At 48.2% G+C, this 26,223-nt stretch overlaps 1 protein-coding gene across 1 annotated transcript in view; it reads left to right on the top strand.

Moving 5' to 3' along the window:
• RNF216 (ring finger protein 216) overlaps positions 1-26,223 on the top strand; it is an 88,770-nt gene that overhangs the window by 50,933 nt on the left and 11,614 nt on the right. The window contains exons 14-15 of the mRNA XM_081169440.1: positions 19,782-19,879; positions 22,885-23,107. Of these exons, the coding sequence (XP_081025566.1) occupies positions 19,782-19,879; positions 22,885-23,107 (321 nt within the window). The remainder of the gene's footprint in view (positions 1-19,781; positions 19,880-22,884; positions 23,108-26,223) is intronic.

The following is a 26,223-nucleotide window of genomic DNA, read 5'->3' as shown; positions in this document are numbered from 1 at the left end:
GGTGCCGGCCGGGGCGGGGGCAATGCGAATATTTTGTCAGCTGCCATTTTCTCTAGGTTTATGGCTCTCAAACTTTCTTTTCTGGGCCACACTCTCAGAATGGAAATTTGTTCACACCAATTTTTTTATTGATAAGAAATGCATTGGAAAGCAAAAAGAAACAACTCCTTGCAGTGTTTGATTTATAACATCAATGGGGTTCTAACCCCTTTATAATGTTATAGGAAAATCCTTGGGCTCACTTGGATTACCAAACAAAGACACCAGCCAGGAATATAGGAGCAAAACAGCAGCCAGCAGGCCAGGTCTTTATTTTGAAGGCCTGTTGCAACAGGACTTCCACCCAGCGCATGGGAGAAGCAGGAAGGAGCCCAGAACAAAGGATGGCTCCCACTTTCATCAGTTTCACAAACCCCCTAAAATTACATCATGCATACTTACATCGCAAATTGGGAGGGTCTGGTGAAAGAAACCTTAGCACCAGGTTTGCCCCTATCCTTCCCTCAACCTCCACCTCACACCCCTCAAGTGAGACAAAAGAAATATTGACAAGTTCCTGGTGGATCACACCTCTTTGTCCTGACCAAGAACCTTGTCCACAGGATGATTGCCTGTTTTTGCACCCATTTGCCAGGATGCCAGCGATTATCTCTTATGCAAGAGGCTGATCCCAGGTTTCGGGGATTATTGCTGTCTTTTGCCAGTTTCCCAAGCCCCCCCCTTCGGTAGCCATCTTTTCCCCCCTGAGCAGAACAACGTTGGGAGTTGTGTGGTGTCGTGTGTTATGTGGTGCTTTGAGGAGATACTGTCCGTGAACAACTGCATCCTGGAGGGGCACCCCCCCTCCATCATTATAAAAATTCCTGTAACAATAATATGTTTGTGGGTCACACAATAATATGTTTGTGGGAAAGTATAAAACATTCAGCTACACTACACTACAGTGAACTGTATAAATGTTTCTTTGGTTGTCCATGAATCTTCCTCTCCTGCCACACCCTTTGAGACTTACCTCTCTAGGTCCTCAGTATACCTTTTGTGGGAGATGGAGCTATTATTCTTTCCTTCCAGAAGGTGAGCTGCTACGCACTAAAACTAGCACAGACTTTACTGTAAATCCAGTCTCTTAAATATTGGATCACAGTGGGGCTTCCAGGCCCTGTTTATTTTAGCTGTGTTTCCTGGTCAGCCCAAGGTCTTCCTTCAGGATCTGGGAGGGTTCGTAAAAGCTGTCCTGCAGCTGTAAAGGCCTTGAAACAGACTGCCATAAGGGGGCAGCCTAAGCTTGAATTTAGAGTGTATGTATTTTTGTGTGTGTGTGTGTGTGTGTGTGTGTGTGTGTGTGTGTCTCCTCATTTCTTACTTACACGCTTCCCGAAGTGTGGGGCTACAGAAAAGGGTTTCAAAGAGTGTGCAGCAGAATCTTTCATCTTATTTCATCATAGGTTTTTAGTTGCAGAAAACAATTCAATGATAAAACGGTACTATCAAAATTACCCCCAAATTATCTTTGCCAGAAAAAGGGCACGCTGGTAAGACTGAACTCTCAAAACAGGCATGCAATTGTGTTAAGTTTGGGGAAAGCTGCTCTCTGCTTTTGTAAATTGCATTGAGGGTTTTTTCCTTCCCAATCAAGCAGTGTATAAATTTATTAAATAAATAAATAAAGTAATAAATCAGTCCCACCACTAGCTCTCTTTAAACTGGCAGCAAGCAGAGTGGTGCCCAAGAAACTGGCAGCAAGCAGAGTGGTGCCCAAGAAAAGGTGACTTGTGCATATCCTACCCGATTGCCGCCTTCCAGGCTGGTGGTACAAAAATAAGGTCACAAAAGCTGCTTTTACGTTGCTTGATTTCCTTCACCTGCCTCGCCTTTAAACACTCTTGTGCTCTTAAATTCCCTGCTAGGAGCCCCAACTCCCATGTTCCACCCAGAGTCAGTTGGGTGGGGTACAATTATTATTATTATTATTATTACTATTACTATTACAGCTGCTGGTCATGCAGAGTTGTGGGGTGGCTCCCCACTCCCCACCTCTATGTCAATGCCACCTGTGACTATAGAGGCCGTAGTCCCAGGTGGAAAGTGAAGGTGCCGTCCTTCTCTGCAGCAGACATGACGCTCCATAAATATCTTCTTCTTTGGCAATCCCTCGTAGCCGAGTAAGATTGTCTCCCATGAACACGGTCTTGACAGTGAGTCGATAAGTGACTGTGGAGGCCACTTCTGGATCCACACAGTGGGGAAATTGGTTTCCGGGTGGGAGCTGATCACGGTGTGGATTCACCAAGTGTGCCTAGCGTGCCTTCCTCCATAAATATACACGCAAGCACACATTGTGAGTGCAGCTGCCTTTTATATTGAACCAGGCCTCTGGTTCTATGGCACTCTTATTAGATGATTCTCACAAGGGTCCCGGGATTGAAACTGGGGTCTTCCTTGCATTAAGTGTGTGCCCTGTGGCTTCTTCCCTCCCATAGTTCTTGAGATTGCCCGTCATTCTCCATGTTTGGGGGACGCGCAGGCCCAGTTGTTCATACTTTAAATAGCTGCACACCTTGAAGCTGCTGTTCAGCTGCTTTCCCTTGCAACCTGTTGCATTAGCTGCAATCGGGTTTTAAAAAAACATTACCGTTCCTTCCATTTTCATAAAACACATCCAGTAAAACATCCTGATGAATCCTAATTGCTTCCATCCCATCCTAATTGTTTCAAGGTTGACTCTTCTCTCATAATTCTGTGCTCATGTCCGTAAAAGACATTACATATATACATAGACAAGCAAAAATGTCCACGTTTGCAATGTAATGGTTAGCCATGGTCTAAAACAAATCCCACCAGCCTGCTGGTAAGAATAGGAGAAGAAAAGTCTGGTTGGATTAGGCCAGTGGCCCACCTAGTCTAAGCATCCTGTTCTCAGGCGTTGGGTTAGTAGCTGAGGGGTTTCCTCCCTGTGGGTGCAGCAAGGGCCATTCTCTCATGCACAGGAAGCCACGGTTTAAATGCTGTGCCTTAAAGCGGCTTGCAAACATGGCCGATGGGAGGATACCTAATTATGATCAGTGTATCTGGATACAGTGGTGCCTCGCAAGACGAAAAGAATCCATTCTGTGATTCTCTTCGTCTAGCGGTTTTTTCGTCTTGCGAAGCAAGCCCATTGACGGATTAGCGGATTAGCGCTTTTAGTGGCTTATCTGCTGATTGGATCAGCTGATAAGCGGCTTAGCGGCTTAGAAAAAGGGGGGGAAGGGGAAAAAACCAGCAGGAACTCTCAAGACATTGTCGTCTTGCGAAGCAAGCCCATAGGAAATTCGTTTTGCGAAGCACCTCCAAAACGGAAAACTCTTTCGTCTAGCGAGTTTTCCGTTTTGCAAGGCATTCGTCTTGCGGGGCACCACTGTATTACTTTTCATTTGGAAAGTATTTATCCCAGACTCGAAACTGCCAAGGCTTCTCTCTCCTGCTCCTGGGATTGTTCAAAACACAACTGCCACCTTTTCCACAGTGTCAAGGGCAAATGAGGATAACGCAGGGCTTGGAGTTATTGAGCATCTTGCCCTTTCAAGGTACAGACGGAAAGTGCTTTGCTCTCTGCCCTCTTTTCTCCTTTTTTGGAAAAGTGGTGTCTGTTAACACCTGGCCATGTATTTCAGGCAACGCAGCTGGTAGCCTGCTCAAGGCCACTCTCAGAATAACCTCTCAGCACAATGCACAATGGGCGATTCTTGTATTTTTATGAGCAGCGGTGTGTTTCCTCCATTGTTTTTGTAATGGTACTCGGAGGAGAATCGAGTCTCCAAGAAAAGCACGTGGAGGGGCTGTTCCACTGCAGAAGGCAGGCAGTGGGATGCCCTGGCTGGCTGTGTCTTCACTTCCTCTCCCCTTGCACCCACCCCCAATAGGAACCTGGAAGCTGCCATACGCCAGGCCAGACCATTGGTCCTTTTAGCTCAGAGCACCGACTGGCAGCTGCACTGCAGGATTTTGGAGAGGGGCCTTCACAGCCCTGTCTGGAGATGCTGGGATTGCAACGGAGATGTTTTTGCACACAAAGCATGCGCTCTGCTGCTGAACGGATCCTTCATGGCCAGCCATTTTTGAAAGGGGTGGGGAGTTTGTCCTGTGGGGCAAGTCAGCAGCTCCATGTGGGCCAGGCATTCCCCCAGGTCAGAGCAAGCTGCTGCAGGAGCCTTTTTCTGGCTCCTGACTATGCCCTCTCCTTGGCCGCCTCTGCATTGTGAGTTGCTGCAATCCTGGCAGGGCTCTGCCATGTACAAACCCCACCACCTCAGAAGCATATGGGATGGGCTTTGCGCCGCTAGGTAAGGGGCTGTCAAAATAAGGACTGATGGCACAAGCTTCATTGTGGGTGTTGACTCTTGCAAAACACGCTGTGTCTTCTCAAACAATCGTCGCAGCATGCGGGCTCTTGAGATGAATAGCAGTCCTAAAATCATTTGTAAAATTCCCTGTTGTGCAGCAGAAAGTTTTGTTCTTGAGGAAGGCCCCAGATCCTTTCTCAGCCGTGAAGTTCACTGATGTTTAGCTCAGTCATGCTCTCATCCTGACATGCCCCACAAAGATAACCTGAAATTGCCACCTCCAGCCTCTGTAACGGAGGACTGGAAGGAGTCCAAAGTAGCACCATTTTAAAGAATCTCAGTTGCTGGAGGGGGCTTCTGGGCTCATGTCCTGCGTTTGGGCTTTCCCCATGGGACTTCTGGTTGGCTGCAGTGGGAACAGAACCATGGACTCTTGGGCCTGATCCAGCAGCTCTCTCACAATGGCCTTCTCCTCCCGAGCTCCTTGCCGAAAGGGAAACAGTACAGAAGTGGTTGCTGTTTTGCCCTCATATTAGCAAAGATGAGACGACCTGCATCCTTTTTTTATATATATAAAGAAAACACACCGGATTTGGTGCAAGTTGTCCCCCCACCCCAGCGAGCATCCCGAAATGGAAGTGAGAATGAGGACGGAAACAAAGGAGTTTGCGGAAGTCCTGTAGTTCCTACTTGTAGGGAGGGCTTTTGCCTTGACTTCTCCTTTCCAGTGAAAGTGGGGGTCATGCCTGGAACAGAGTGAGCTCAAGGTGTGGAGATTTCTCTCTCTCTCTCTCTCTCTCTCTCTCTCTCTCTGTGTGTGCATGTGTGTTGAACACCTAGAAAGGTTGGGGGGAAGTGGCTTGCAATCCCAGCTGCAAGACCTAGTTGCAGTGCCTCACCAGGACCCATGGTATTCCAGGTGCATTCATGGCACCGAGGCTGCCTTGGTTGATGACATTTGCCAGGAGAGAGATGGGGAGAGGTGTGAACCTGTCCGTTCTCCATGACTTCTTGGCACCTTTGGCCGTATAGCATCCTCCTGGAGCAGCTCTGTGAGGAGGGGGCATTCTCGGGGAGGGGGGGTTCTCTGTGGCAGCCCCTCAGCTGCGAAATTCCCTCCCCACAGAGATGTGCCTGGAACCCTCATTGTACAGCTTTCATCGTAAGCACCTTTTAACCCTGTTCTTTGACATCTGAGATAGATATTTTTGGACCTACTTTTATTCTTCGAGTTAATACAACACAAAAAATACATTTAAAGTATTGGGCTTTGGCTGGTTTTCGATTGTTATCATTCTGTTGTTTCCACCTGCCCTGGGACCGTAGGGTGAAGAGGGCCTGAGAAACCCTACAAATAATATTTTTCTGAGAAACCGTTGCTTGCTTTTTGATAATTCTCCGCCTGTCACTCCTGTTGCTTGGAATGCCCCAAAGCATTTCGTCTTAATGGATTTCTTGAGAAGGAGCCAGATGAAAGTTGATCAGCGATGCATTTAATCTAAGCTTGTGGAGTCAATAATGCCTTTGCAGAAGCCAGCTGGGCACTTGAGACACCTTGGGGTGGGCAGGATCCGATGAAAGATGCAGCATTTTGCTCCCCGCCCCACAATGCACGCTGCGGGTGCTCACACTCCTTGTGTGGCTCCTCCTGCGGAATAATAATTTAAAAACCCTGCCAGGCACCGAGCATCAGCTGCCCACTGCTTGGCGGAGTTTGGAAATTGCCTCCCCCTAAGCAGGGAGTAGGCCTTGGGATGGTCTTTTCGGTCCAAGCTTCCCCAGATCCCAGGAATTGGATGTAACACAGAGGGTGGTCTTGGCTCCAAGCATTGCAGGGGGTTGGACTAGATGACCCTTGGGTTCCCTTCCTACTTCTATGAAATTGTTGGGCAAATCTGACTTGTGGCCATGCAGCAGAAAGAGGTGGGAGAGAGCTTCAGGCTGTCGGTGGTGTGGCCCAGTCTGCGCCCTGTCTAACTAGCTTTCTGCTTGCGGGGACTGTGGTTTAGTGTTCCCTCCCCCCCCCCACACACTGGGGAGAACTCATCAGTGCAATTGCCTCCCCTGCATGCCTGCAATGGCTCACTGAACCATTTGCCTGCAGCAGAACCGCCCGCAAGGAGCTTTGCCTCTTAGGGCAGGGGTTGGCATGGCCCTGGAAAACCAGGCTTCCGCCTTTGCCTTGCTTGGGCAGCCCTGGGCCTCTCTGATCACTTTCAGGTGTACCAGAAATCCTGATGGTGCTGGCGCCCTGTTGGCTGGCTGGCTGCCAACCAAGCGTCAGAGGGCTGGACAGAAGCAGGAAGAGCCCATGAAGCCCTCGCCATGCGTCCATGCGTCACCATCTTGGTGGTTTTCTGCCCATTGCTGGTGGGGCAGGGCTGCTGGTTTTGGGTGATGGGCCAGGCTTACGCACAGGCCAGTGACCCCCATCTCTCTAAATAGCTTTTACGGGAACCCATGGCCCTGCGAGTCTTCAAAATGCCTTTGACCACAACAACACACGGCAGCTTGTGGGATAATAGCTTTGGTTAAAAATCGAAATGACTTAAATGTGTAATGTAGCTAGGTTGTAGCTCAGTGCTTCTGCTGCAGGAGGGTGGGATTGTTCAAATTGGAATGCTGCTCTTCTGTGTAAAGAAGTGGAAAAATGTCTTTGACTGTAGGGGATGACTCCCCCCCCTCCCCCCAATTCAGGTTGTGTCTTGTGGATTCATAGCAAATTGCATGTTGGGGGGAGTTGCTTTGGGGCTGGGTTAAATAAACAAGCTGTTAATTTTCTCTCCATGGAAGCTTTGGCTGAAACTTGATTGGAATTGTTGGAATTCAACTTATCTAGTGCTGTTGGCTTGTAAATTGGGCAAATTGCTGTGTTGCTTACTCAGCCCATCTCCTGTTTTGTTCGGTCTTTAATCTTGACTTTTCTGACCCTGAAACCTGAAGAAGTGTCAGCTCTCCGGTTTCAACTGAGCGTCAACTTGCTGTAAAGCAGTTTGGGCTCTTGAAAAACACTGCATAGGTCGTTATTGTGAATAATAATTATTACATTTCCTGTCCACACTTCATTGATTCACAATCACACAGCAAGTTAGATATGAAATCCTAAAAACAGGAAACACTTAAAGCATATTCATGAAAGGAATGGGAACAGACAGTAACGTAATTAAGGCAACCATACCATTCAAAAATTAAAAGCTGTGTTAATACGCTTATCCTATTTAACTCCCACAAAAGCTCAGGTGCAGAGATGTGTTTTCAGTTGGTGCCAAAATGCAAGCAGAGTTTGTGCAACCCACCCTGCAGACGAAGGCGCATTCCACAAACCAGGGGCCACCACTGAGAAGGCACCAAGGAGGGTGGACGTTTTTAGCTGTAAAATACTTGCATACTGCAGTTTCATTTTTTAAAAAACAATCAATGCAGTTTTAACTATCGCATTCCTTAATTGTCTGCATAAGGCTGGCAGCACAGAAGAGTTTTCAGCAAACGTTTAAAAGTTCCTATAGAAGACTCCTGCTGGATCTCTGCTGGAAGAGCATTGCACCAGGAGTGGACCAGAGACACTCAGCTGTGTCGAATGAGCCTCACCAGTTCAGGAGTCAAATCCAGGGATGCTCTTACAGACGATCTCGGCGACTGACCTGGGGATTGTAAGGGTCTAGCTGGTTCCTAAGGTACCCTAGACCCAAGTTTTTCTGGGCCTTGGAGATGAATGCAAAGAACCTTGCTTCCTAGTCCATGGGCAGCCAGTGTGGTTGTGCTGGAAGCAGAGGCAAGGCAGCAAGGCCTCTCCATCTGCTTGGATGTGACCAGCTGCTGTCTACTTATTTAGCAAATGCACTGCCTGCTTTTCAGCAATGAGACAAGCTGCCAAAGCAGGTCACGGTCCAATTTGGAGCAAGGATATAAGAAAGCATTGGAAATGTAGATGAAATCATTAAAATCAGCTGGCTTGAAACAACAGGAAAACCACAAACGGAAGCTAAATAAAATCAATACTGGGGGGGGGGGGAAGCAGTGGTGTTAAAGTGAGACCAGGTCTCTGGCTATTGGTTCTGGCTGCCTGCTAAAATCCCCCAGGGCCTGTTCTCTCACCAAGAATCTCTGACCACCAGGAGCCTGGAATAAGATTGTAAGCTTGGGGTGGGGGGCAAGTTTCAAATACAGTGGTACCTCGGGTTACAGACGCTTCAGGTTACATACACTTCAGGTTACAGACTTCACTAACCCAGAAATAGTACCTCGGGTTAAGAACTTTGCTTCAGGATGAGAACAGAAATCGTGCCCCCATTAGCTAAAGTGGTGCTTCAGGTTAAGAACAGTTTCAGGTTAAGAACGGACCTCCAGAACGAATTAAGTACTTAACCCGAGGTACCACTGTACACTTTTCACATATTGTGGTGGTGCCCTCAAAATCAGAATATACAGAGAACGAGTATTGTCAGAAATAGCAGAAATTGTTGGTTATGAATTTATAATATTGTTTGGTTATGTCAAAGAGGTGTCGCCCCTAGAGCACCTTTGACATGATTGTTTTATCTTACTACAGTGGGCTTGTATATCAGACTTGACCTGGAAAACTTTCTGTGGACTTTCTGAAAAGCGAGATGAGCGCCACACCCCATAGTTGCCTTTGAGTGGACATAACCACCCAGGGGTCCTTTACCTTTACCAAGCTTGGAAAAAGCTCCATATACAGATTGAAAACTGAAGGATGGATTTTAGATGGGTGTGTGTGTGTACCAATTATAGATACTGGCTATATATTTACAGATATTAACTGCATACCGTTCTCAATCTGTCACTTCATATTGATTGATCTTGCAAATAAAGCTGTGTTCAAGGGGAGTTGGTCAGGTGAAGCCTTGGGGTCTGAATCTGGCCTGAGTCTCAGGAAGGAATGTGGGTGGGAGCAGAGGAGGCTCTCCTGGGTGCTGGGCAGGTTTCAGGTTGCACCAGGACTGCTGGGATGAATAACTCACCACGGCTGATCTCCCAGTTTTAAAATGTAAAATCCAGCTGTTAGCCAGAAATGTCTCCTTTCTTAGGTGAAACACAGAGGTTTCTTGGTAGGTAGAATCAGGAGCACAGAGAAAACCGGGAAATTTTTATATTACGAAAGCTATAGATTAGTTTCTGGCCGTGTGCTAGGTAAAAAGTAGACTTGTGGCACCTTGAAGACGAATTCATTTTATACCGGAGGCTGCTTATTGTTCTCATTCTCAGAAAGTGAACATCAATTTTTAGTCCTGGGGCACTTCAGGATTTTGCTTTCACTGCCCTCCTCTTTATTAATCAGCTCCGTGGGCAACTGAACCGCCCATGGTTCACCTTCATGCTGTGGTGCTCTGACCAACCTGACGCCTGGGATCCAACAGGCTGCAGCCAGCTCATGATTCTGCCAGAACGGCCTGTGGAGGGAGCTTCAGAGCCATCCATAAATGATTCGATTCGCATCTTCTGTTCTCTGTCAGCAGATTCATGGGGCTTGAAGTATAGCCTGATGTGGTGCTTTCTGTCCACCTCCCCTGTCTCCTGCTTCCCCTCTGCCCCAGCACAGCACAGCAACCAGAACCACATCCTCTGGGCAGGTAGAGCAAAGGGTTGCGGGTCAGTGGAGAGGGCCAGGATCAAGCACTCTCTGGCTCCAAAGCTGAGACTTGCTTCTCGCATTCTGCTGCCTCCTGATCTCTTCAGCATGGCTGAAAGAATGGAAACAGGATGCAGGATTTTGTAGAGTTGGAAGGGACCTTGAGGGTCAACTTACGCAACCCCTTGCAATGCGACAGAGGTGATTATAAATCTAAGCACATAAACAAGGTACTCAGTCCCCATCACCGTGGCATGCTTCACAAAACAGTATAGCAGATAGTAGATTTATTTAGACTTCATCTACACCACCTCCAAGGCTCAGGGTCAATTGCAGAAGCAAACAAGAGAATAAGATTTCGTCTAGTTCCGTGAAGTTTCCCCACTTTTCCTGTCTTAGCCTTGAGCCAAACCCAGGACAAGCGTGGAAAGATAAGATTTGGCAGCTCAGCTGAAAAGTTCCTTCAGCTTAGACTTCAGCAAGTCTTTGGCAGACTAGCGACTGCCCTGTGGGGGCACAGCAGTGGCAGCAATGCTGGTCTTGATTTCCCTGAAAACCCCCCACTGTAGTGAAGCAAGCCTGGCTTTGTGCTGATGACTCTGAACCGACCTTTCCCCTTTCAGTCCACACAGGAAGGCTTCCCGTAGCAAAAACGGGAGTCCAGGGGCTGCGAGACTCAGAGCAGGGTTGGATATAAACCAAATGGGATGCTAAGTGAGAGGCATAATAATCATCATTTTATTGTTTGCACCCCCCCCCCATCTGGCTAGGTGGCGTCTTTGGACCAGCCACGTTCTGATGGTTCATCTTTTGAGTGCTTCATATTTCATTGCCTCTGTAGCCCATTTCACAATGCTGATATATGATTTCCATGCACGACTTCCCTCTCTCATATGAGACAGAAAGTTTGCAGGCACGGATTCAATCTTGCTGCACACACAATTTGCTGACTAAGCTCTGGTGTTGTCATTTCTTTTGTGGATGATAGCAGTTTATTACAGCACTGCCAGGTTGATTTGCCAGGTGTACAAATCGAGACCAACTCTTCTGTTCTCTTGGTGGTTGAGTAGATAGTTAAGGGGACCCACCGAGCCCCCTGCCTTTAAATCTGACTCTGAGGGCAGAGTCTACTGCCTTCAGCCCAGGTCACTTGTGAGCAAGATCCACAAAGGGGTTGATCATAGAATCATAGAGTTGGAATAGACCACAAGGGCCATCGAGTCCAACCCCCTGCCAAGCAGGAAACACCATCAGAGCACTCCTGACATATGGTTGTCAAGCCTCCGCTTAAAGACCTCCAAAGTAGGAGACTCCACCACACTCCTTGGCAGCAAATTCCACTGTCAAACAGCTCTTACTGTCAGGAAGTTCTTCCTAATGTTTAGGTGGAATCTTCTTTCTTGTAGTTTGGATCCATTGCTCCGTGTCCGCTTCTCTGGAGCAGCAGAAAACAACCTTTCTCCCTCCTCTATATGACATCCTTTTATATATTTGAACATGGCTATCATATCACCCCTTAACCTCCTCTTCTCCAGGCTAAACATGCCCAGCTCCCTTAGCCGTTCCTCATAAGGCATCGTTTCCAGGCCTTTGACCATTTTGGTTGCCCTCCTCTGGACACATTCCAGTTTGTCAGTGTCCTTCTTGAATTGTGGTGCCCAGAACTGGACACAGTACTCCAGGTGAGGTCTGACCAGAGCAGAATACAGTGGCACTATTACTTCCCTTGATCTAGATGCTATACTCCTATTGATGCAGCCCAGAATTGCATTGGCTTTTTTAGCTGCCGCGTCACACTGTTGGCTCATGTCAAGTTTGTGGTCAACCAAGACTCCTAGATCCTTTTCACATGTACGGCTCTCAAGCCAGGTGTCACCCATCTTGTATTTGTGCCTCTCATTTTTTTTGCCCAATTTTTGCCCAATATTTTTTTTGCAATACTTTACATTTCTCCCTGTTAAAGTTCATCTTGTTTGTTTTGGCCCAGTTCTCTAATCTGTCAAGGTCGTTTTGAAGTGTGATCCTGTCCTCTGGGGTGTTAGCCACCCCTCCCAGTTTGGTGTCATCTGCAAATTTGATCAGGATGCCCTTGAGTCCATCATCTCATCCAAGTCATTGATAAAGATGTTGAATAAGACCGGGCCCAAGACAGAACCCTGTGGCACCCCACTAGTCACTCTTCTCCAGGATGAAGAGGAACCATTGATGAGCACCCTTTGGGTTTGGTCAGTCAGCCAGTTACAAATCCACTGAGTGGTAGCATAGTCAAGACCGCATTTTACCAGCTTATTTACGAGAATATCATGGGGCACCTTGGCGAATGCCTTGCTGAAATCAAGGTAGGCTACATCCACTGCGTGCCCTTCATCTACCAGGCTTGTAATTCTTTCAAAAAACGAGATCAGGTTAGTCTGACATGACTAATTTTTCAGAAATCCATGCTGACTCTTGGTGATCACAGCATTCCTTTCTAGGTGCTCACAGACTGTTTGCTTAATGATCTGCTCCAGAATCTTCCCTGGTATTGATGTCAGACTGACTGGGCGGTAATTATTTGGGTCCTCTCTTTTCCCCTTTTTGAAAATAGGGACAACATTTGCCCTCCTCCAGTCTGCCGGGACTTCGCCTGTTCTCCAGGAATTCTCAAAGATGACTGCCAGTGGTTCTGAGATCACATCTGCCAGTTCTTTTAATACTCTTGGATGCAGTTCATCTGGCCCTGGAGACTTGAATACATCTAAACTAGCCAAGTATTCTTGTACTATCTCCTTAGTTATTCTGGGCTGTGTTTCCTCTGCTGAATCATTTGCTCCAAATTCTTCAGGTTGGGCATTGTTTTCTTTATCGGAGAAGACTGAGGCAAAGAAGGCATTGAGGAGTTCAGCCCTTTCTGTGTCCCCTGTTTGCATTTCACCATCTTCTCCTCTGAGTGACCCCACTGTTTCTTTGTTCTTCCTTTTGCTACGAACATACCCATAAAAGCCTTTTTTGTTGCTTTTAACCTCTCTAGCAAGCCTGAGTTCATTCTGTGCTTTAGCTTTTCTGACTTTGTGTCTACACGTGCTGGCTATTTGTTTGAATTCCTCTTTGGTGGTTTCCCCCCTTTTCCATTTTTGGTACACATCCATTTTTAATCTTAACTCAGTTAAAAGTTCTTTAGATAGCCACCCTGGCTTCTTTAGGCACCTTCCATGTTTCCGTCTCATTGGTATTGCCTGTACAAGTCAGGAGGTAAGGTCTTCTGTTTGCACCAGTCAGCTGTGGAAGCCGAAAGTTCAAGCCACGTGTGGGGCAGGAGGCAGAGGCCTCCTTGCACAACCTGCTTTCCCACAACAGGGCCATAAAAGTGAGTTGCGGATAAACATGGAACTTTTATTGCAGCGTTTGAACAATGGTGTGCGATCTTTCCCTCCGCCCCGTGAAAGGAGGTTGGGAAGCAAAAGCAAATACGGGCTCATAGGTCTTTGTCTGCCAGTCACACCAGCTTTCTGGTCCCTGGAAAGATCCCCTTATATGGTGAAGTGTAGAAGTGGGTTTCTGGGGTGGCAACAAAGTTGGGGAAGTGAAGGGTAGCAGGGCATGCACCCTAGAAGAACAAAAAGCTCCTTCCTTGGAGGTTTTGAAGCAGACGTTGGATGGCCACCTGTCATGGATGTCTCAGTTGAGATTCCTGCATTGCGGGGGGACGGGACTACATGACCCCAGGGGTTAAGTTCCAACTCTGCGGTTCTAGGTGGTAGTTTTCACAGAGCATGCTGGAAAGGTTGAGGCTGTCTTGCTTCCTCCACCTATCGGAGGTGGAGGGGGCTGAAGAGTTCATAGCTGGTCATCTGGTGAGTTGGTGGCGAGAGTGACATTTGCAGTGGGAAGCTTCCTGTTTTGCAACCCAGCCCTTGAGCCTTGCTGTGCTCTCTCTCTCCACAGAAGGCCCTTGAACACTGGATGAGATGATGCCCACTGTTGTCTCAGGTCCCCGCCATGAGCTCAATGTTAGAAACAGAGATATGAAAGCTAGGAGCTAAATGTCACCTTAATCCTGGGCTATGGGAGCAACAATGGAATGTCTCTGCGCACTTTTTTATCACAAGAATACAAAGCTGAAAATGAATGAACTGCAGCTAAAATATTACGTTCATTTTTCACATGGTCTAGTACTCCCTCTGCCTGCCCCCCTAATATTCTGAAGAGGGTCTCTTCTCCAGTCTTCAGAGAGTGGGGAGGCAGAAAAAGGTCCTCCTTTCCTTCCACTCTGAAGTTTTGGTATGAAATCTTAGGTGCAGTACTGCGCCCAGAGCTCAGAAACTGATTGTACTAATGAAATTCCCTGTCGCAAAATGCGCCCAGAACAGTGGGAGTGTCAAGCACTGCATGAGCTTGTCAGACCTCTGGTCAGACCTCACCTGGAGTACTGTGTCCAGTTCTGGGCACCACAATTCAAGAAGGACACTGACAAACTGGAACGTGTCCAGAGGAGGGCAACCAAAATGGTCAAAGGCCTGGAAACGATGCCTTATGAGGAACGGCTAAGGGAGCTGGGCATGTTTAGCCTGGAGAAGAGGAGGTTAAGGGGTGATATGATAGCCATGTTCAAATATATAAAAGGATATCACATAGAGGAGGGAGAAAGGTTGTTTTCTGCTGCTCCAGAGAAGCGGACACGGAGCAATGGATCCAAACTACAAGAAAGAAGATTCCACCTAAACATTAGGAAGAACTTCCTGACAGTAAGAGCTGTTCGACAGTGGAATTTGCTGCCAAGGAGTGTGGTGGAGTCTCCTACTTTGGAGGTCTTTAAGCAGAGGCTTGACAACCATATGTCAGGAGTGCTCTGATGGTGTTTCCTGCTTGGCAGGGGGTTGGACTCGATGGCCCTTGTGGTCTCTTCCAACTCTATGATTCTATGATTTTGTGAATCCTCCTGCCCATCTTAAAATTAAAAATGGTTTGTGAACCGCTGTATCCTTGCCAGCCTCTCCTGAGGCTTAAACACTTAAAACGCACACATTTTCATATACAGTTGTACCTTGGATCCCGAACGCCTTGGTTCTTGGACGTTTTGCCTCCCGAACGCCGCAAACCCAGAAGTAGTGAGTGTTCCGATTTGCGAACGTTCTTTGGGACCTGAACGTCTGACGGGGCTTCATGCAGCCAATCAGAAGCTGCACTTTTGTTTCTGAACATTTTGGAAGTTGAACAGACTTCCGGATTGGATTCCATTCGACTTCCAAGGTACGACTGTATTAGAAGACAAGCCAGCTCATGGATGCTGTTTCACAGTCAAATAGGCACAGCAGAGAAGGAAAAAGGAATGGGGAGGGACGAGGAAGGCAAGCATTGGAGCAGCTGTTCTTGCACTGGCTGATGGATGGAGCCAGGGCTGGACGCCAGTGCTGTGATGGTTGTGTGTGTGTGTGCCGTGGCCCCTTGGCCTCCTGGTCAGTGGAAGAGACCACTTTAGCTCTGCTGGTTCAGTTCTGAGGAGATGCACCTTGTCGTGTGTGCTGCAGTATGAAACAGTAGGAGCAGACAGAGAGGAGACCATCCACATGGAGTAGATCGGCCCTCCCCAACTTGGTTTTCTCTGCATGTTTTGGACCACACTTCCCATCAGACCCTGTTGGGTTTCCTGAAATCTATTTGGGAGTTTATGCAAGAGGGACATTGCTTCCTTCCCTGCAAGTCCCCAGCATCTGCTGGGTGCCAGTTTCCCAGAGCTCTCTGCTGTGGCTCTTAGCTTTGCGCAGTTGGCATAGCTGCAGGAGGTCTAGACTTTGCATGAGCCAACATTTGTGTCTGATTAGCGTTATTTACTTTGGCTCAGGGAGGCTCTGAGCTGCTGCAAGCTTGAGATGTCCTCTGGCGATAGTCGCAGCATCCGTGTGCTCCCAGTATCAAGTGACTGGAATCGCAACTCGGGCTTCCTGCCCTGTGTATGCTAATTTAGCAGTGTGAGGTCACAGCTATATTTATCTCGGCTATATAAGTCTAACCAAGTAACCTGAAGTGCCTGAAGAGTCACAAACCGAACCCCGGGTATATACCGAGCAAAACCAAGCAGGCTGCGACCTTTTGTGGCTTGTTGACTAAAATAATATTGTCGTAGTTCTGTGTCTGGGTGACATCCAGGTTAGGTTACTGCATAATATTCTGCTCTCTGAGCCTGCTTGGAAACTTGTAGCTTGTCCAGAATATGGCCCAGCAATTGTGATCCTATTGCACTGGTTGAATTGGCACCCTGGCTTTATTCCAAAGCTGTTAACCATGGTTTCCTGGTTTGGATAAAGCAGGGAACCATAGTTTATGCAAAAACCTTGCAAAATGTGCCTTTGTTTGTGCAACCGTCTGTATCTCCGCTGAGCCAAGAGATGATAATTGAAAGTCGTCTGTTGTGTTGCATGTTACTGGCATAAACTGCTTGAAGATCACTGGTGTTTGATGTTCTCACCAGTGTTAGGGAGGGCACTATTCTCACAAGGGCTTGTGCCTGCGTAGGGCTGGTGGCAAGAACAATGGTCAGCCTGGATAGCTCACCTGGTGAGAGCCTGGTGCTGATAACGCCAAGGTTGCAGGTTCGATCTCCGTACGGGACAGCTGCATATTCCTGCCTTGCAGGGGGTTAGACTAGGCACAGCGGTTCTCAACCTGTGGGTCCCCAGGTGTTGTTGGACTACAACTCCCATCATCCCTGAGCTCTGGCCTTGCTATCTAGGGGTGATGGGAGTTGTAGTTCAACAACAACTGGGGAGCCAGTTTGGGTAGAAAGATGGCGGCAACAACAAGGTGTGTTTGGGGTGGGGATTGCCAGTGCCTAAGCAAAAGCCAACTGTTATGGGATGGCAGTCACTGCAGTCACCGCTTGCAAGGGCCCCCAATGAGATTAGCCCTAGGAACTCTTACTAGCTTGGTGAGATATTCCTTTTGTGTTAACTTACTTCAGCCCAATCCTGACCATGTCTGCTCAGAAGTTGAGTTCAGTGGGGTTTCCTGCCAGGTGAGTGGGATTAGGGTTGCGGTGTCCGTGGGGACCCTGAGTTCTGGGACTGGATTATACCTGGTTTTCTTTCCCTGATATTTCTAGTACTCCCTTATCTGTTCAGCAGCTTGCCTTTTAAAGACAGATTTGCATAAGCAGCAGCACAGTCCCACCCCCATGCTGAAATGAGTAGGTTCCAAAGATATTTCTTTCCATGTGCTTCAACTGCCTTCCCTTTTCAGGGTTTGTGACAGTGCCGGAAAGCCTTTCCTTATTCTTGTGCAAGGAGAGCAGAGATACAGGACTTGAAGCAACGCAAATCTTGCCAGCAGCTTCACTTTTCACAGAGCAAGGCTGACGGCGGCATGCGGGATTCTGTCGCTCTAGCATTGCTGTTCCAGCCTCCTTTGTTTTTGGCCCAGGTGACATTTTCCTTTGCAGGGCAAATACATACATACCTTGAGATCTCAGGGTGTTTTAAGTGACTGGCTGGCCCAATAAAAGCTCTTGTCTCTCTTCCAAATGCTGTGAGATTTGCAATAATCTCCCAGTATCCTTGGCCTGCTCTGAGCTGCGTTTTGCATAATCCCCATGGATTACCAGGAGGTGGAAGCCAGGCCGCGTCCTGATTCCTGTCAACCAGCTACAGTTTCCCAAAGCACTTAGCCGTGCTAAGGAGGCCTGGCTGCCATGTTCCTTGGCTCAGCAGCTGTTGACAGCAGGTCTCCTCCTCTTTAAGAGTCTGAGCACCTTGATGGCTGTGGCAGCCTTGCTGCTGTGCTCTGGCAAAGGCCCCTGGCGGGCGCTGCTGCTGCCAACCACTAGGCGGCACTGTCTGCTGATGGATGAGCTCCTGCTTGGAACAGCTGCACTTTATTAAAGAGGAGGAGGCAGCTTTGCATTTTTGCAAGGAACTTTGAATGCAAAAAGCTCCCCTCTGCCTTTAGAGAAAATTGGAAAATTAGGGAGAATGATGTGTGAGGGCTCCCTCTCCCTTCCTCCGACAGTGAGGGGATCAAAATGCATTTTTAAAGGAACGCTTAGCTGGCATTCTGCTTCTGCACCATAGCTGTGGAAGCCATGTTAGAGATCCAGCATGTCAGGAAGAAGTACCTTTAGGGGGGTGGGCTGGAAGCAGAACGGGGGAATGAGACAGAGGAAGGAAGAAGAAGAAGACGTCTTGCTCTTCCTGTAAAAATCTCAGAACAGAATCATGTTCAGTTTCATAAAACGCACACACACAGTCCATGAGGCTGATCCATTGTGTTTTGGGGTGCTTGCGGTGGAAAAATCCATGTTATCCCCTTCCAGGCACAGGTCAAACTTGGGGTTCCCAAAGCAATTTAATCTGCCCTGCAACCCTACCAAGTCCTTATCTGTGTGGAGTTCTTCCTCCTCCAAAAATTGAGGTTGGCTTCCTTCATGAGGGAAAGCATAATGTTTTCAAAAGTTGCAAAAGATTAGGGCATGCTGTGCTTGATGCCGTACAGCTGCTCCTATGCTTTGAAGCCCCTCACAGCTCCGTGGAGCTGACTGATAGAGTCCCCCACCTGGCCCAGCTCAGCAAATGTTTCATTGCTATCCTACCCTTTCCTGCAAGGAGCTCAGGGGTCTCCTCTCCCCTTTGAGGGAGAGAGCGACTAGCCTGGCTTCATGGCTGAGTGGAGATTTGAACCCTGGCTGCTCAGGCCCTGGCCCATGCTGAGCTCAGCCCCCCAGGCTCTGGGGCGTTGAGTCCTAGAGCAGCAAGGGCCGGCAGCCCCCCAAACCCCACAGCATGGTTCTCTCAGGGCCCTCTGCCACAAATCCCGAAACCATCTTGCAGTGCTGAGTCCGGCCATGGTCTCTCTCCTGGGGAGGCCTGGTGGTTCAAGTTAGCGCGTTGGCTGGGAAACCAGCCTCTCGTTTCCATGTGGGTTTGCTCATTAAGGCTGCCTTCCCGCCTGCCCCCCTGCTCTGGAACAGCAAGCAGCCCTTTCCCATCGCCCACCAAACCGACGCAAACCTCTGGGTGGGCGGACTTGATTCTGCACAAGGAGCCCACAGGTGGCAAAGGAGGGGCCTGCTGGGCTGGCTGTGTGTGGCAGGAACCCCCCCCCCCATCCACAGACACACACCAGGGATGGGGGGAGCCTTTTTGGCCCAGCAGGCCAGATCTTTCTCTTCCCCCCACCGACCTGCCGTGGGGGCAAGGCAGACAGGGACTAAGCACCACCAGCTGCTGCTTCTGGGGAGCTCAGCCATGCTTTCTGCAGGGATCGGGTGCACGAGAAACGGAGGCCTGGCTGTGGATTTGGGGGAACTGCCTGGTGGGCCAAATGGGGAGGCCTGGACGGCCAAATTCACTTTATGGGCTGGAGGTTCTCTGTCCCTGCAGTACAGGCAAAACCTTTCCAAGGCACGGGGTGCGGTGGTGGAGAAATACACGGGTGGAGCTTAAATGAAGATTGAGTGACTTCATGCTTTCTCCAACTGCGGCTGGTGCCCATCATCTAAAGGGCTGCCATGCGAACCGATTCTGTCTTCAGATGTCCTTGCTGGCGCCCCTGCCTTTGGAGGGAAAGTGGGTCGTGACCAAGGATTGAGCCTTCTTGGTGGTGGCACCCTCTTTGTGCAGTTATCTCCCTAGAGAGGCCCCTATGGCATGGAGTCTAGTGTCACCTTAGTACCTGGGGAAGACAGGTGTGTTTTATCAGTGTTTTCGATCTGTTTCATGCTGCCGGCCTCTTTACTCAGTGCCACTTCTTTTTTTCAAGCGTTCTTTTTGTCTTTTGTATTTCTGTGTTGCCTGCAAAATGCCTTCAGCACTGCTTATTTGTCTGGTTGCCTTTTTTAAAAAAAATGTCATTATCACTGGTGTCTTCCTGCTGCTTAATGTGGTGATCTCACTCTCCAGGAAACCTGCAGGAAATGCCAGGGCCTCTGGAAGGAGCATATGAACCTCACCTGTGAGCAGCTGGCCGAGAAGGATGACATAAAATACCGAACATCTATGTAAGTAACTTTGTGAGGGGGGGGGGGGGAGAGAACCAGGAAGCCTTTTTTTTAGTTTTTTATTTAAGCCAGTCCAGAAAGTACCTGGCAAGAGGGCTTTTGTGCTTCAGGATATATCCCAGAATCATAGAATGGTGGAGTTGGAAGGGACTCCCCAGAGTCATCTAGTCCAACCCCCTGGAATGCAGGAATCTCAACTAAAGCATCCAGGACAGATGGCCATTAAGCTCTGCTTAAAAACCTCCAAGGAAGGAGAGTCCACAACTTCCTGAGGGAGACCGTTCCACTGTGGAGCAGCTCTTACTGTCAAAATGTTCTTTGTGATATTGAGCTGAAATCTCCTCTCTTGTAACTTGAAGCCATGCGTTCGAGTCCTGCACTCCAGAGCAGGAGAAAACAAGCTTGCTCCCTCTTCCATTTGACAGCCCTTGAGATATTTGAAGATGGCTATCCTTTCTCCTCTCAGCCTCCTCTTTCCCAGGCTAAACCTGCCCAGCTCCCTCGAGGTATCTGCTTTTATGCGCTCTGAAAGAGCAAACCTCTGGGTGCAGGGCAGCCAGGGGAGAGCTGCTCTGCATATATAGTTTTGATATAGTTTCTTATCCTTGAGCAGCTGAAATTCTACTCTTGTTGCAGACAATAAAACGTCCCGTTTGAGTCTTGGGAAGGGGAAGCGCAGCTGGAGTTCAGGCCTAGCTTCCTGCTCTGCTTGGCGCTTCCTGCTGGGAGGATGAGAGGGAGCAGCCCAGAAAACGGGGAGCAGGGTCCGCCTCTGGCTGGTTTACTGTCTGCCCTAAGGGCAAGCACAGTTCCCAAAGAGGAATTTGAAATGGGGAAACTGGGAAATTAAAGAGGCGATAAAAATACAGTGTTACACCCTGCAGCATCTAGCACAGTGCATTACGGTTGCAACAACAGGCAGGAAAATCATTAAGAGAGCTGCCAAGACCCTCAGTGATTTTCAAGTGGTCTGGGGATGTGGGAGTTTGGAGCCACCAAATTAAGACATGCGTGTGAGAGGCCCTTGGGAGAGATCTAGGAGTAGCAGGATGGGTTTCACCTCTTTCAGTCGCAGAGCCAAGGTCCACAGGCACGTGATGCAGACATAGAATCATCTTCCTGAAGTGAAGGTCAGTCTGGTCAGTGCCTGGACAGGACTGCAAAGCCTCCCTGTGCTGTCTTGAGTCGTCGTCTTCTTCTTTGGCGATCCCTCATAGCTGAGTAAGATTGTCTTCCATAAACATGGTTTTAACAATGAGTCCGTAAGTGACTGTGGAGGCCAATTCTGGATCCACACGTCCTTCCACAGTGGGGACATTGGGTTGATCACGGTGTGGATTTGCCAGGCATGCCTTCCTCTTAGCACGTTTCTCCCTTGCGTTCTGAGTTTAAGTGTCTTCAAAGTCCATGACGCCTTTGGTCAAGGCTGTTATCCAATTGGAGCGCTCGCAGGCCAGTGTTTCCCAGTTGTCGGTGTTTATACTACATTTTTAAAGATTTGCCTTGAGAGAGTCTTTAAACCTCTTTTGTTGACCACCAGCACTACGCTTTCCATTTTTTAAGTTCAGAATAGAGCAGTTGCTGCTGTCTTGAGCACCATATTGAGAGAGGTGCAAGGTATAAAATGTAATATTTGTCCGGTGGGAGGGAAAAGTCTGCAGTTGAAACCGTGCGATGTAAACTAAGGATCTTCAGAAGGCATCCTTGGATACTGGGCTGTGTTGTGGGAAGGAAAACAAAATGTAGGTGCTCTGTTATATAACTTGTAAACATCATCAGAAGCACAGAGTGATTAAAGTGCTGGTGCAATGCTTTAACTTGTGTGGTGAAAGCTTAAAACTATTGTCAGGCCCTAAACACCTCCTGTTTGCAGAGCAGAATAGTTAGCAATCCTTTTGCAGCATCTCTGTAACCAAAGCAACAGGCTCTGATTTATAAAAGGCGTCAAGCAACAGTGCAGAGTTTGCATTTCCTGCTTCTTTCATTACCTCGGCTATATATTTTCTGCTTGTCAGAGGTGAGGGTCTCTGTGTGCTTTGACTCCTGGGTTAAATTATTTCTACATTAACGTTTAGCTCCCCCACCTCTTTGACGCTCTGGGAAACCAGATTTAAGCCTGCAGAATGCCGGCCTGCAATGAACCTCCTTTCACTTAATTTGTCTCCAACTCATCATAAGGTAATTCTAAATAGACAGCCACAAAGACCTCCTTGGAAACAGCATGGGAGGGGTGGGCTTCATACCCCCCCCCTTCCTGGGAAAGAGCCTGTTCAGGATGGCAGGGTGCTATTGAAATGGTTGCTAAAGAATTGGGGGGGGTGTTCATCTATGTGGAGACTCTGAAGGCAAGTGTGTGACACCCAGGCCCCTAGATCTCTCATCAAGCAAAGAACAAGAGCACTCACTAACACACATCTAAGCAAATGTATGAATAATGATACTATTGTGATTTGATATGGGCTCTCACCATTTGAAGAAATGTTAGCTGATGAAGTCTGGATCAATGAACGATGCAGTTCTCTACATGCCTGCTCAGAATTCATTGGGATTTAGTTTGCATATGACCAAGCATCATAGCTTTGAAGGGAGGGACGTTTTCTTCTTAGAGGTGTGTGTGTGTGTGTGTGTGTGTGTGTGTGTGTGTGTCTATCTCAGCAGCCACCTGCATGACGGTGATGGGAAACACCTCATCTGAAATGACACCTGCCACCTTCTGTAAGAAAATCCTTATTTAAAAATTGTGTGCAGTGGATGAAGTGTTCTCCAGCCCGCCAAACACAAAAGCTGATGCCATAATTCATTAAGGATATTGGCAGACTGGACGGTGTGCAGCGGAGGGCAACGATCCAGGGTCTGGAAAGCGAGCCTTATGAGGAACGGTTGAAGGAGGCTGGAAAGAGGAGGCTGAAAGGGGATACGATAGCCATCTTCAAATATATGACGGGTTGCCACATTGTTTTCACCTGGTTTCTTTAAAAAACCCTTTCCCAATTGCCTCATTGCAGAGAAGAGAAGATGACGGCGGCCCGCATCAGAAAGTGCCACAAGTGCGCCACCGGCCTGATCAAATCCGAAGGCTGCAACCGCATGTCGTGCCGCTGTGGCGCCCAGATGTGCTACCTCTGCCGAGCTGCCATTAATGGGTACGACCACTTCTGCCAACACCCCCGATCCCCAGGGGCCCCTTGTCAAGACTGTGCCAAGTGTTCCCTCTGGACAGACCCCACGGTAAGTGACTCCAATAGACACCAGCGGCTCCGCTTCCCCCGACTGCTCTCCTGCGCGGATTTGGGAGTGGAGCATTCTGGGAGCAGCTTGCGGTAAAATCACAAGTGACCTCTGGTCCTCTCCTTTGGATATGCTGTGCCTTCGCCTCCAAGGCGGAGCTTCCTGTGGCAATATATGCATAAAAATCAGAGTGGCATCTTGATTTTATTATCCGGCTTATAGCTTAATAACCAGTGAACATTTAAATGTACCTGCATGCTGCCAGCTCTCAGTACTGGCGCCCTCTTTGAGATTGTGTTGCAAGCGTGAGAAAACTTACAATTTAGGAAATGTATCATAGGATTGTTGTTGGAAGGAGAGGCCATTTTAATACCTTCCTTTTCCTGCTGCAGTGATGTGTTGGAACCAAAGTAGCCTCTGAGAACAAGCCGAGTCCACCGTGTGGCTCAGCATCCCAGCACATCGCCCATTCATTGACTAAGGTGGCGAGTTTTCTAACTCTTCATAGAGCGCTTTAGTTTTTCTGCCATAGAACCCCAGTGGACGGTTAAGGATTCTGGAGAGAGTTGTCTGGGCCACACTCTGTTTGCAGAGAGCGCTGTCCCACGCCTGCTGGAACTCCCAGTCCTGAATCCAGTGTTATCCATCCGCCTGGTCTCAGGGGGGTTCACAAAAAAGATAATAATAAAAACAATAATCTAGTAGTGCCCCCCACAAAAAGAGCCACATTTTAAAAGGGCATAGGATGTAAATTGGATCAACCAAAGGCCTGGTTAAAAAGGAACCTTTTTGCTTGGCGCCTAAAGGTGTGTAATGAAGGCGCCAGGCAAACTTCCCTAGGGAGAGCATTCCACAGATGGGGAGCCACTGCAGAGAAGGCCCCGTTCTCGTGTTTCCACCCTCCGGACCTCTCTTCCACAAGCACCTTCCTTATTCTTTGTTTCTCTCACTGTGGCACAGTGTTCAAGGCACAGCAGGAAGGCTTCCGCTGCCCTGCATAAGAGTCCAGAGAGCCATGTACTAATGTGTTTCCACATGCCACTTAAGCCAGCTCCTTCCCCAAAGTGGCTTGCCTTGCCTTCCATAGGCTGCAGTCCATCTCCCTGCTAGTTCTCAGCCATGAGCAAGCTGCCTGTGCCTCCGTGTAGGAGCTCTCCCTTCTACGGGGGGCTTCATCCCCCTTCCCCCCCGCCCTGCTTGCTGACTCCATTCCAGCCCTGTACTCTCTCCCTCCTCCAGCTTTGCCTCTTGTTACTCAGGCGCTCCCTGACTAAGCTGGGAATGATTTGAAAGGAGCTCTTCTCCCTCCCTCCCCCCTCCTGGAAGTGTCTGCCTCATGAAATCATTTCAGAGCTTATTGGGAACGGCTGTGCCTGCACATGCATGAAAAAGGAAGCCCTTTTATTAATATTTCTTCAAAAATGGGGAGGGGGGAATGCATTGAAAATGGAGAAACCAGCTCCCAGTAACTCTTTTTAAAATGCCAAAAAAATATGTCTCCACCCTGAAATAATTAGTCAGTCTCTCCCTCCTCCCTCCCATCTTTTGGTGATGTTGCTGCACTGGACAAAAACCCCCTATAGAAATATTCTGTGATTGCATTTTTTATTTTATTTTTCGAACTCTGTGCTGGTTGATAATGTCTCCTTCCTGTCTGGCCCTTTTCCCCTTTCCCAACACTCCACGTTTTCTTTCGCTTAGCTGTTCTCTTGCTGTGTGTAGAGACGCACGCCTGGAACTACTGAAGCAGGGAAACAAAAATAGATGCGTTTTGTTTCCCTTCCACTCCAGCGGAAAGGAGTGCAGTGATCCAGCAGCATGCACCCAATTTCCTGCAAGGGGGGAGCACATCCCGTGCCCCATCCTCTGGGGTGAGCTTTGCGGGGTGTGCGTGTGTTGTAGCATCCCAATTCCAGATGCAGCTCTGAGAAGAGGCCAGCCCGCGTGACACCACCAAGACACCAACCGCATCCCTCACTCCAGTAGCTTCCGCTACCGAGCTGGTTAAAAGGGGATAATCAATAGAATGGTGGTAATGCATTTCGGTGAACAGATTACTTAACCGATTTAAAGGGCTCTTTAAGTAGCATAAAGCCATTGAAGCGGTGAAGAAGGTAAAAGCAGAATAACGCACAAGTTCTAAAACCAATAAAATGGTTCCCGTAAGCTCTAAAAACAATGCAACCATATTTACAAATTCTAAAAACGATAAAACATTTCCATCAGCTGTGCAGTTGTTCCGTAAATGGCAGGAGGGGAGGCTGACTCGGCATTCAGGATTCCTCCCATTTTCATTGTGGGCAGCACTTAATGACATCTCAGCAGACAGACAGTTGCTAAATGAAATTCCCGTTGCTTAGGAGCAGGGCTATTGCGCTCTGTGCAGCAGCCTGCATTACCTATAGCTAGCAACACCAGACTAAACTACGCAACATTAGCACACACATGCAGATTTGCAGAGTCCCTCCTTTTCTCTCCGCAAGGGCTGGGTTGGGTTTAACTCTGTGCAGAATGCTAATCGTTGGTGCAGCTTCTCTGCATGGTCCCCGTTGCTTTTGCAGTGCATAAAGAACAGGAAGACCCAAAGAACAGAGAGAGGAAAGGAAGATGCAGTTAAGCCCCAAAGTGTAATGCATTTGTGTGTGTGATAGCAAAAGATAGAACACGGGTTGAAAATCTCTTTCAGTCTATTAGCCTTTTCCAATTCCGCCCACTGAATTCAGCGTTCTTGGGAAAAGCAATTGCACCCCCCACCCCCTGGAAATTTACTCATAACCTTCATGTGCATAACTGGCCGGTAGAAGTTATTTCACCTATTTTTGCTGGTAGAATGTTAGCTGTAAGCACAACCTGTTTTTTATGCCGTAAATTATACAAAATGTTCAAACAGTGTGCAATAAATATACACTTAACAAGGGTGAGAATGGAATATTTTGCTCAGATTCCCAGGGCAAAGCAGGATAAACACCACTTGAGTATGGTAAACATGAGCTTTTGCTAGCCATGTTCTTTGAATACAATACAGTACTATTTTCATATTTCTGAGTCTTGTTTATGCACTGCTATCTTGGGACCCAATTATATTTTGGCATGCTCAGGCAGAGGCAATTTACAGG

The sequence above is a fragment of the Podarcis bocagei genome, assembly GCF_964188305.1.
Source record: "Podarcis bocagei genome assembly, chromosome: 14".
Lineage (NCBI taxonomy): Eukaryota > Metazoa > Chordata > Lepidosauria > Squamata > Lacertidae > Podarcis > Podarcis bocagei.
The sequence above is the reverse complement of the archived record's forward strand: the minus strand, read 5'-3'. Positions and strand labels throughout refer to the sequence as shown.